The sequence below is a fragment of the Mercenaria mercenaria genome, chromosome 6 (assembly GCF_021730395.1).
Source record: "Mercenaria mercenaria strain notata chromosome 6, MADL_Memer_1, whole genome shotgun sequence".
Taxonomy (NCBI): domain Eukaryota; kingdom Metazoa; phylum Mollusca; class Bivalvia; order Venerida; family Veneridae; genus Mercenaria; species Mercenaria mercenaria.
In genome coordinates, this window is record NC_069366.1 from 58,775,112 (window position 1) to 58,788,168 (window position 13,057).

Below are 13,057 nucleotides of genomic sequence, written 5' to 3' on the forward strand. Positions count from 1 at the left end.
ACATATCATAGAATGACACAGTGTTTCAGTGACGCAAACATTTTAAAATCTACTGTAGCTGTTGTGTCCTGGAGTGTATTGTATAGAGCAATCCACGGAACTCTGATTTTTTTTTCAACATTCTAAGTCTGGCATAATTCATTTTTTTATTTATTAATTGTTGTATCGAAGTAATTCAAGGAAAAATCTGCGAAATAGATATTAAACATTTTAAAATCTTAGATAAAATTTTAAATGAATACTAGTACGGACCAAGTATTGTGCCATATAGCGATCGAGCTACTGAAGCACAAACATTCCAGGGTAAAGTTACATAGGACTCTATACGAAAATTGGTTATATACCTCAAAATATCCGGAGCTGCTCCAGTTGCAATTTTAGACACTGTCACGATCCCTGTCAGTATTAAAGGCATGAGGGGTGTGATAAACTATGAATTTAAATGATTATCTTTGTAAAATGTAGTACAAATGTGACAAACAAAATATATTAACGCTGGAATATAGCAAGAGAACGTATCTCTTGCCGCAAATTTTTCAATATTTTCAAGGGGAGGCCCCAAAAAACCCAATCCGCCGGGAGATGGAGACCCCCCCCCCCCCCCCCCCCACACACACAGAGCATCTCTGCTTCGTTCGTAGCTATGCTGCTCATATCTGGCATACTGTTCAAAATCATCCAGGTACGCCCCTGACGATATAACATAAGCTACAGTTTGATAGACAGATAAAATGTGTTAACAATTTGTTTAATTTTAAACTAATAACAATTGTTTCGATAATATGTGGGAGCTAAATATATTGGTGTGAGTATTTTCATAAATTTGATTTTGTAGCATTCGTCCACAACCTAAAAGTACATCAAAGATATTGGAAATGAAAATGTTTATTTGTCGCTAAAAGGTGTAAAAAGGGTTTCAAGTTATATGAAAACAGAAAGTTGTTTGTATTTAAAAGGCGATAAATTGATCACAGATTGCTAAAAGATAAAATAGATGCACATTGACGGTCGCTATAATAATACTAGTTTAAACAAGTCTTTAATGTTAAAGTTTATAATGGGTAACAATTATGCCCCACTTCGTAGCCTTTAGGGATATATTTTTCTGCTCATGTTGGCCTGTATGTCGGTCGGTAGATCATTTGGTTTGCGCGCAATAACTAGAGAAAACTTGGGCCTTCATTGGTCAAAATTCATAGGATGAATGACTGTTGTCAACAAATGACCTTGGTCGGGGGTCAGTAGGTCAAAGATCAAGGTCACCTTGACCTCTTCAATGAAAATGTTTCCGCTCAATAATTGGAGAACGCTTGGACCTAGAGTGATAAAAATTCATAGGATAATTGCCTGTGGCAAGTAGCTGAACCCTCGTGTTTTTGGGGTCAGTAGGTCAAAGACCAAAGTCACAGTAACCTCAACATTGAAAATTGTTTCCACTCTTTAACTCGAGGTCTACAGTAGTCAAACTTCATAAGATGATTGCCTGTGGTCAGTAGATGACCCTTATTGTTTAGGTTAGTAGGTCAAAGGTCAAGGTTACAATGACCTTTACTGTGAAAACAGTTTCTGCTTACCAAGGCATACATTGGTAAAACTTCATAGGATGATTGCCTGTTGTCAGTAAATGATCCCATTGTTTTTGAGGTCAGTATCTTTCCGAGGCTATCATGTGGACATATATGTTTTACAAATAGCTCTTGTTCCTACATGAATACGTTCGTGGGCTACCGCGACGACACTCTTGTGGAAATTCGCATTGAAATTCCGAAGACAGCTAAAGTGCATTATACCCGAAAATCAGAACAGGCACATGGACCATATCAAATTGCTGAACATTTAGGGATAACAAAAAGTAAATCCTGAGGGGAAAGTCCCTAACGGGAATCAAAGTACAAGGTGGATACACAGCCACGTTGCTAGAGGGTTAATTCCGTAGAAAGGCTCCTGGCAGCGGCCCATATCAAATCATCATACTCAGTCACCTAACTTCTCCCGTCTACTTTTAGAGCTAACTAAAATTAGTCCTACGTGAAAAAAAATATCCCATCCGTTCCGGTAGCTTAAAAACATGGCTCGTATGTTTTTTTACTACCACCCCAGGAAAGTCAGGATTGTGCGAGTAGTGGATAAACTAATCTTTTTCCTGTACAAAGGACAAGCTTAACATGCGCATTGTGACCCCATATTTATGACCTTGTAAATAAAAACATAATTTTAAATATTGCAAAGTTAATAGCGATATGCCTGAAAAGGGACATAACATGTCCGTATAGCAGATAACGTTTCTTCCAAGTTTTATGTAAATATTCCGAACCATGTCTTAGATATGGACTTGGAAGGATGGATGGAAAGACGGGCGAACGGACAATACCAAACCTATATCCCTCCGCCTTCGACGAGGGCTAAAATAGAAAATCGGCTTCCGCTTAATAAACGTTTATTTAGGAATGAGATATAGTGGTGAAACTTTGATTTTTCATATCTCAGAGATGGATCTGACATTTTGGATTATATGGTACGATGGTGAAAACGCAATGTTACGATGGTTGAAAATGCAATGGCACGACGGTACGATAATGAAAATACGATGGCACGGTGATGAAAACGCGATGGTATTGTCACGGGGCACTTTTAATCTGATCTGCATATCATATAAGTCCTAAACATAAATATTAGGACAAAATTTTACTGTAAAAGAAAAATCCAAACAAAGATATGAAGATTAAACATTTATTTCCCTTACAGAAGAAAAAGGCCTGCTGCGTACTCTTGCCGTGTACATACAGCGTATATGATGCGTACATGATGTGTACTGAAATCAAGGGCTTTAAATAGTACGCAGGATATACACCGCACATACACCGATAGTACGTTTGTAGTACACTTTTGACATGCAAATGAGCTCTGCCGCGTACTACTTGCTGCGTACATGCTGTGGACTACATAGTACACAGGATGTACGCTGGAGGAATTAAGTATGCGGGAAATAGTACGCAGCATGTACGCGGCACATACACTTTTCACATGCAAATGAGCCTGCGGTGTACTACCCCTGCGGCGTACATGCTGTGTACTCCTGCGGCGTACATGCTGTGTACTCCTGCGGCGTACATTCTGTGTACTCCTGGCCCGAGTCCTGCGGCGTACATGCTGTGTACTCCTGCTGCATACATGCTGTGTACTCTTGTGGCGAAACTGCTGTGATAATGTAAATTCCTTACCCCACCAACTTTCTTATGCAAATGCTGATCATTTGGACAGAAAAAAACAGAAAAAAGATAAGTGACATGCATCAATAAGTATTTACCCTTACTAAAATAATGTAGATTGATGTTATCAAATAAATTAGTATGCTTTTCTTCATCCACTTTTCAATGAAATAAATTAATTTTTGTAGCATGTAATTTGGTAAACATCTGAAGAAAATGGCGTAACTGCATCAAGGGGAAACAACTTTAATGCAACTAAATATAAGTGTTATAAATTTCGAAGTATCTGCGGTGTACATGCAGTGTACTATTTTCTTGTACAAGTCCCTCCTGCGTACATGCAGTGTACTCCTTAAATTTTCAGAGTCTGTGCTGCGTACTTGAAGTGTACTAGTGACCTCCTGCGTACATGCTGTGTACTCGTCGAAATAGTACGCGGCATGTACGCGGCATGCGGTGTATGTAAAACGTACTCCTCTGGCGTACTACTGTGTTCGCGGCATATACACAGCAAATACGCAGCATGTACGCCACAGAGGCTTGCTTCTGTAAGGGTTATGACAACAGAATTCATACTTGATTAAGTATGAATTGATGAACTTGTACAAATGAAATGAAATGAAATGAAATGAAATGAAATGGAATGGAATGGAGTGGAATGGCGTGAATGAATGAATGAATGAGTATATGCAAATGAACTAATGTATTTGACTGCGTATGTAGCATGAACTAAAAACCTATTTCCATTACTGCGTCAGAAGTATCTTATATACAGTTACTCATATACTGGTATATTAGCATGTTATTTTCAATAAGTTACTCATATACTGGTATATTAGCATGTTATTTTCAATAAGTTACTCATGTACTGGTATATTAGCATGTTATTTTCAATAACATTTATAACAGTCAAGTTCAAGCACAGCTAACTCAATGTCGCGTCGCATCCAAACGATTAATATAAATAATATTTGTGTAGGTAAATATCAGATTGCTAAAAACACTGAAAAAAGTGTCTTTTTGTTAAAAACACGATAGATGATTGTGCATTTACAACTGTCTCTACATATCATTTAAATGTTCTACTTGTTTGGTTTCCTCCAGTCGTCTCCTGAATATCGTTCCGGTTTTCGACGAGTACGTTCCGGCCTACGAATAGGACTTTCATCACGACTGCTGTCAAGGTTCCTCTGAACGGTTGAAGATCCATGGCTTTCTTCTCCATGATCTGATTCGTGACAAAGATCAACATCACGGAAAGCCGATCCTTCTAAATGTTCCGGATCCTCATCTGATGATGGCTCAAACACTAAGGAATCAGGTAAGTATTCTTATGGTTCAAACGGAACTGGTAGAGACAAGAAGGGAAGCAACATGTTTCTATGAAGAAGCTTCGCCTTTGCTCTAGGTACACCTTCTGCTTCCACTTCAAAAACAGGGACGTCAGGATTTGGTTGGGACTTAACCAGGTAAGTATTTTCTTCCCATATGTCTGAAAGTTTATGTTTCTCTTGGAAACCAGCTTTCTTGACCAACACTCTGTCACCAGGAAGAATTCTGTTGTGACGAACATTTTTGTCGTAATGTTGTTTGTAACAGCGGCTATTTTTCTTTGTTTCTTGTTTGGCTTTTTTAAAAGCAAACGTGAGTCATGCTCGTAGTGCATCTATATAATCTGCATGACTTTTCGATCATTCGTCCATAGGAAGACCAAGGAAGGCATGGATGGCTAGACGAGGATGCCTGCCGAACATCAAATAGTATGGTGAACAGTTTGTGGTATTGTGAACTGCAGCATGTAGGCATGCGTCATTGTGGAGACTTGATCCTTCCAGTTCTGTTCTTATGCTCAGGCAATGTTCCTGACATGTTTAGTAGTGTTTTATTGTATCTTTCGGTATTTCCGTTACTCATCGGGTGGTATGGAGTCGTTCTGCTTTTCTTTATTCCTGTTAGTTTACATAATTTAGAGATGATCTTTGACTCGAAGTTTTGACCTCTGTCACTATGGAGGCGGGCTGGGAATCCATAGTGAATGAAGAAATTTTCATAGAGTGCTTTGGCTGTTGTCGTTGTCTTTTGGTTTCTTGTTGGAATTGCCTGAGCGTATTTAGTAAAGTAATCTGTTATCACCAAAATATTCTCATAGCCACCTTTTGATTTTTCTAGGGAGAGGTAATCTATGCACACTAGTTTCATGGGACTTGAAGATGTGATTGGAACCATTTCTGCGTATATTTATGCTGTATACTGTTCCTTATGTATTTATCCATGCCTGGCCAAAAGAATCGCTGTTTTATCAAAGATAAACTTTCATAAAGTGCGGTCTAGACCTTGATGACCTAGATCGTCATGGTAAGCCTGGAAGATGATATGGCGTATTGGGCGCCAAATGTCACGGGGGACTTTTATGTAATATGGGTTCTGTATGAGGACGTCTGGAAATATATATATAATATATTTATTGCAATACAATGATTATCTATCTATCTACAAGATAATGGCGGACAACAATAACAAAAGTCCACGTAAAACATAACATACGATTTCTCATTAAAACCATAATACAATTGCAGTATAAAACATTGTATGACTTAACTAAGATATTACATATATAGTGTGTATTACATATTATATGAACGTACCTGGAAATATATATACCCTTACAGAAGCAAGCCTCTGTGGCGTACATGCTGCGTATTTGCTGTGTATATGCCGCGAACACAGTAGTACGCCAGAGGAGTACGTTTTACATACACCGCATGCCGCGTACATGCCGCGTACTATTTCGACGAGTACACAGCATGTACGCAGGAGGTCACTAGTACACTTCAAGTACGCAGCACAGACTCTGAAAATTTAAGGAGTACACTGCATGTACGCAGGAGGGACTTGTACAAGAAAATAGTACACTGCATGTACACCGCAGATACTTCGAAATTTATAACACTTATATTTAGTTGCATTAAAGTTGTTTCCCCTTGATGCAGTTACGCCATTTTCTTCAGATGTTTACCAAATTACATGCTACAAAAATTAATTTATTTCATTGAAAAGTGGATGAAGAAAAGCATACTAATTTATTTGATAACATCAATCTACATTATTTTGGTAAGGGTAAATACTTATTGATGCATGTCACTTATCTTTTTTCTGTTTTTTTCTGTCCAAATGATCAGCATTTGCATAAGAAAGTTGGTGGGGTAAGGAATTTACATTATCACAGCAGTTTCGCCACAAGAGTACACAGCATGTATGCAGCAGGAGTACACAGCATGTACGCCGCAGGACTCGGGCCAGGAGTACACAGAATGTACGCCGCAGGAGTACACAGCATGTACGCCGCAGGAGTACACAGCATGTACGCCGCAGGGGTAGTACACCGCAGGCTCATTTGCATGTGAAAAGTGTATGTGCCGCGTACATGCTGCGTACTATTTCCCGCATACTTAATTCCTCCAGCGTACATCCTGTGTACTATGTAGTCCACAGCATGTACGCGGCAGAGCTCATTTGCATGTCAAAAGTGTACTACAAACGTACTATCGGTGTATGTGCGGTGTATATCCTGCGTACTATTTAAAGCCCTTGATTTCAGTACACATCATGTACGCATCATATACGCTGTATGTACACGGCAAGAGTACGCAGCAGGCCTTTTTCTTCTGTAAGGGTATAATATATTTATTGCAATACAATGCCTATCAATCTATCTATTAGATACTAGTAGTGGCGGACAACAATAACAAAGGGGTTCACGGGAAGGGTTATTTGACGTTATAGGATTAGTATGGTACGGCAGCCGTCAGTAGATTATTGTATTGGGATGTATAGGTCGTAGAGGAGAATGCATCATAAAATATTGGAATATAATATATACATTGTATTGATACTATAGACCTTTAACATTTCTTATTTTATGACCTATGACAGTATGATGATGAAAACGCGATATTACATCGACATTTCACCATCGTACCATTGCGTGTTCACCATCGTACCATTGTTGTTTCATCATCGAGCCATCACGCTATCACGTTTTCATCATCGTACCGTCGTGAATCGCGGTTTAGGATTCAAAAAATAAGTCACGATTGTCTAACCGGAACACCGTAGTTGTTTCCTTTATGAAGAACAGCAGTTATAAATTAATCAAAGTATTCATACACTGAGTGAACAAAACTGGGGACTTTTCTATGGTGGCATATTTCTGCTATAAGATAACTTTTAAATGTTTGGAGCTATCGGTATATTTTATAACGATACCGCCATTGGTGAAATCGGCATGAAATCTGAAAAAATTGTAATTTATGATTTTTGCTTAACTTGCTTAAAGGGAAAGGCAATGTTGTTGTTGTTGTTGTTGTTGTTGTTGTTTGTTTAGTAAATTCCTCCGTTGACTTTTCGGAGCACATCTTGGTAGTATACAGATCGATCCAGTCCTGTTGTTCTAATGTTGATTCATTCTGCTAGGATTTCTTAAATTATTTAAAGACATAAACGGCTTTAAAATGAGAAATTTATGAGCATTTTAATATTTTATCATGGCAACCAAAAACAAAATGGCGGGTTTATTTCATTTTTAGATACATATTTGATCTGTATATATGTAGGCCTACTTATTTCTGTAAAACAATTTCTCTACTTTTTCCAGCTATAAAGAAATAAATTACGCTGTTTCACATCTTACATTCAAGAAACATATCGGAAAAGGTTTTCTTGCATACCAGACGGGGATTTCCGGTATTTTACCGGTGCTGGAAAAATCCATCTTACACCCCGGTGTGTAAGATGACTCTCGTGCTGTAAATGACGTATTACGAACTACATATATGTAGAAGATTTATGTAGTAATTTATATTTTATTTAAAAAAACGGAATAAAAATTTAGTACCTTGACAGTTCCTATTGGTCCCTGATAGCATATTTCCCGATTCAAATCACGTTATTTTATCAAAAATTCATAACGTTACGCCGCAACTGATAAAACAAAACCGGAACTAAACATTGTTATTTGTTTTGAAACGTCATGACGTCTTTCCTGTTTACGGACGTTGGTTTTCCGCTTTTGTTTAAATACACTGCCATAAGAAATAGTTCTAAAAAGAAAGCTGTTCGATTGATTTTATCTTTATTATTATTTCTTGAAATCGGTATGCAAGAAAATGATTCTGTCACTGGTTATAGGTGCAGATGGAAATATCCGGCTCTTGGGTAACTGTTTAGGCGGTAACGGCGGTAACTCGGCAGGGAGCCTCGTTACCGCCTAAACAGTTACCCTCGAGGCCGGATATTCCCATCTGCACTTACAACCAGTGAAAGAATGTTATAATCTGCTAAATAAAGAATTCAGCTGAGTGTGTAAATTACGTCATAAATACACTAAAATGACTGCCTCCATGATCAGCCATTTTTCTAAATTTCAAACTTCCATATCTTTTTCATTATTAAGTTCATTATTCTTTTCAGAAACCGCTCAGCGCTTTTGTTGCAGTGTGTACTTTCTATGTAACATACCTTATAGTTTCGACCACAAACTATTCGCCAGACTTGTTATCCCGCAACAGTGATGTCAAAATCTTACCAAAAATGAAAACCGTCGACAAAATAAAGCATATTGCGTTTCTGAGAGTGCCGAAGACCGGATCTAGTACATTAGCATGTATATTTCTTAGATTTGGTATAAGGAATAAACTGGACATATACCTACCAAAGATTATATACGTTAGCCGAAAGAAACAGAAACTTCTGTTAGAGGAGAAAAAGTGCTATGACATCTTCGTAATACATACTTATTATGACAGCACGTTTTTCACCAACATTGTCCCCAGAGACTCGCCTATTATTGGACTTGTTAGGGAACCAATACAGAGGATTATAAGTCATGCTTTCTATTTTAAGCATCTTAGAAAGAGGAAAGAGATGAAAAGTCTCTCTGAACAAGAATTCATTCACAAAGTTCTAAGAAATACAGCAAATTATGGAGCAGAAAATGTTATGGCCACATATTTTGGAATGGAAAGGAATGGAATGGAAAGAAACCAAACAAAGAAAGATTATATTCATCAATACCTGGAAAGCTTAAATACTAGTTTCTCGTTGGTTCTTGTTTTAGAAAAATTTAATGAATCTCTGGTACTTCTAAAGCGAATTTTAAATTGGTCGTTTGCCGACATTCTGTACGGAGCTAAGAAGGTAAATACGTATGGACAGGTTCCCCTCGGTGAGGAGGAGAAAAATAAATTGATTTCGAACAACATGCTTGATTTTGAAATTTACAATTATTTTATGAAGGAGCTGGAAAGTAAAGTTAAACGAGAAAGGAACGATTTCCAATTAGAAGTTCTACACTTTGAAAACATTTTACACAGGGTAAAAACGTTCTGTGACAACGCTGTTAATGGTTCCAAAATAGAGTTTCCATCTTCAAAATGGGATCGCAGTTTTGAAGTACTTTCATCAGAATGTGAATTGATATTTAGGATGGACATTGCCGACATAAAGAAGCGGTCTATAATAAATCTTGTATAAATGGTTTATCGTGATTATCGTCGACCGCAAATTTTGTTGACGTCATAACAGTGCCCAAAAATAAGTGTACAGACCTTTTGGACCTTTGCCACAGAGTATATCCTTTCCGTAATCAGAATTGCCATTCTCATTTGGAAATGTGCAAAGTGATTTTTTAATCTACACAGATTTATCAAACATGAACATTTCTTAGGCCTTATGTGCAAGACTGGCTAGCAACTGGTCATTTTTAGCAAGGGTTTCTTTAGAGAAACTTGCTTTAGTTAGGCTAAATGCGAAGACACTCGATGAAAGCCTTTAGATTTGAACCGCCAAGTGCGCATGAAGAAAGTAGTACTTGGTTAATATGTAAGCATTTGCGATATCGGGTGGAAAATGGATTTGAAGTGATATTACAATAGAAATCACCGAAGAGAAATTCGGTGTTAATATATTGTAATTACAGATTTTTTTAAAAAAGAAATGTCTTCCTAAAAGCGACTTTCAACGAATGGAATCGTGCCTATGAACTGTATGGAACAATGCAAGAATATTAGTATGGAAACAGCTTATCGATTATATGGTGGCTGATTTCTGCCATTTCGTGTTGGCGTGTTGGCGAGGCGAAAACACGACAGCACGAAAACACAACAAATTTTACACGAAAACCCGGCGTTTTGAGGAAGCCGACACGAGATATTTATTTGTCGAGTTTTCGTGTTGGCGGGTATGAATATGTCGTGTTGGTGCCCTTTATTTGTCATGCTGTCATGTTTTCGTGTTTTCGCACCGCCGACACGAATACACGACAAATAGGCCTACATTTTTGTCGAGCTGTCGTGTTTTCGCTCCGCCGACACGAAAACACGGCAAATAGGCCTACATTTTTGTCGAGCTGTCGTGTTTTCGCCCCGCCGACACGAAAACACAAAATACATTTTTTGTTGAGTTTTCATGTTTTCGCCCCGCCGACACTAAAACACGACCGTGTGAAATATTTTATTTGTCGAGTTTTCGTTTTGGCGTCTTCCGTTTGACATGTGCACAACAATAACTGAACTAAACACAACATAACTGCACGCAAACATATGCCAAAACAACTAGAGAATATAAGTTTAAGAGTAAAAATTGACTTATATTCTATGTATACTTCGACCGAATACCATTTTTATTACATAAAAAATACCGATATACTAATTACTTCTGCTTTTTTCAATCTTTCACCTACATTTTATGTATTTTCTGATAATGTATCAAAGCCATTTCTTACTAGAATAATAAGAACATTTTTTGATAATGACCAAATCTGATAAGTCTTTTTTGTTTTTGTTTCAATTTTGTTCAGTATACACATATCGAGGATAAGTTAGTTTATTTAGGTAACAAGTGACACATCACCATTATTATAAAATATCAGGATAAATACTTGATACACCTGGTATATATCCCATGACGACAACACAGTATTACAATCATGGTATTGATACATGTAATTTGGTTTGTTACTGACTGTATTGCTAAGACAGATCAGTGGAACAGACTACAAATGGAATCAGATTCAATTCCGACTTAGAAAAAATATTTATAATCTTGCCCCTAGTGATAGAATAAATAGCCAAATAGAGTTATTGTTTTATACAATTAAACAACATTAATACAATACATATAACAAATACGCCAATACGGGTCATTTGTTTTTCCGTGCAAGTATTACTAGTGTATACATTTGTCCAACTGACATCCGTGATCTGCAATCCCTTGCTGTCAGCACTTTCAGTGCTTTGATTTCATTGCCTAGAAACTGAGAATGAAAATCATGATAAATCGACGATGTTGATTATTAGACTAGGAAATACTGACTGGTTTCTATATTAATTCAATCTACATTCTAACATGACTCGATTTGATTTCCAGTTAAACAAAGAAGGAAATTAAGCTCTGTATATTCTGCGATAAACAACGGTTGACGCGCGGACCGGTAAGAGAGCATTATGATACAAATTGGCGCATGACGTCCGATAAATTACTCCTCGGGTAAATGAAGTCCAGCATAATATTTATTAAAATATGTAAATGAGCATGTCAGAATGAAAACAATCAAGGCCTTCTTGTGATTTATCGTCTAATTCACCACGGTCCATCGTTCAGATGCTTCAGTATTTAGCCACGAGGGTCAATTCCTACGCATCTGAACTCTAACGTGGTAAATTAGACGATAAACCACTCGAAGGTCTTGATTATTTGTTTATTCAACGTGTACAAGAATAGCGTTGGTTACGAAATAAATGCATGTTTTCTAGTCTGATTCGTTGCTTTCTGATTTCACCAGAATGTATTAATTTCTTTTGCTTTCACACATGTCGCAACACTTTTCTGTACCTAATACATATAGAAATATACGAAAACTGCGCAGTCAGTCCTTTCGACATGCAGAAATGTAAACAAAATATAAACAATAAATCGAGAGTTCACATATTGTCTTTTCTATGATTTGCTTGAAATTTTATGAAATGTTGTTCAAGCCCTCTGTCTAGTGCAACCCGCCCGGAGAGCGCAGCCAGATCTACGGCTCGAAGGATCGTGAGTTTTATCCTCGGGCGGGACGTATGTTCCCCGTGAAAATTTGATAAAAGATATTGTGTCTGATATCATTCGTCCTCCACCTCTGATTCATGTGGGGAAGCTGGCAGTTACTTGCGGAGAACAGGTCTGTACTGGTACAGAATCCAAGAACACTGGTTAGGTTAACTGCCTGTCGTTACATAACTGAAATACTGTTGAAAAACGGCGTTAAACCCAAAACAAACAGACTGTCCAGTGCAAAGTGGGGGGTCCCAGTTTGGTGTCTGCGTAAAATGTTTTTTTTTCTATTTTATTCATATTTTATGGCAATATACCTACATGTATTAAGTTTCTTTAACAAGTGTTATCGTTACCAGTTATGACTTACTTTTATAGATATTCACATTTAAAAAGGTTGGGGTAATCTGACATGTGACCAGCCAGGAACAAAATTTCCGTTATTTTTTTTTTTAAATGGTTCTAACTGTTTACCTGAAATTTTCATGATAAAATGACTATGCAATGGACATTCACACAACATGTTGTATTTTAAATTGTATTGAATACTTTTTCATCACAGAGCCACAAATTGGCCTGATCAAATTTACTGATTTTCAATGGACGAACTTCACCAAAAAGCGAAAACATTTTTTATTAGTTGAGATATTCAGGTGTTATTTTCAGTTGATATTGTAATCTAAATAAATATTAAAATGGCAGTCTATCAGTACATTCTGATTAATATTGGAAGAGTGGTACACTCTCAAACTGGGAAA

General features: G+C 37.3%; 1 protein-coding gene across 1 annotated transcript; it reads left to right on the forward strand.

Moving 5' to 3' along the window:
• The first annotated feature begins 673 nt into the window (after window positions 1-673).
• Window positions 674-12,183, forward strand: LOC123548785 (galactose-3-O-sulfotransferase 2-like). Its single transcript, XM_053546045.1, has 3 exons — window positions 674-805; window positions 4,314-4,530; window positions 8,679-12,183. The coding sequence occupies exons 2-3, from the start codon at window positions 4,504-4,506 to the stop codon at window positions 9,738-9,740; spliced, it is 1,089 nt and encodes a 362-aa protein (XP_053402020.1). The 5' UTR covers window positions 674-805; window positions 4,314-4,503; the 3' UTR covers window positions 9,741-12,183.
• Window positions 12,184-13,057: the final 874 nt, after the last annotated feature.

Excerpts from the sequence above, each read along its gene's own strand:
- LOC123548785 (XM_053546045.1), top strand. The coding sequence starts at position 4,504 with ATGATGGCTCAAACACTAAGGAATCAG. Across the intron at positions 4,531-8,678 it reads CTCAAACACTAAGGAATCAG|AAACCGCTCAGCGCTTTTGT; the intron begins GTAAGTATTCTT and ends TATTCTTTTCAG.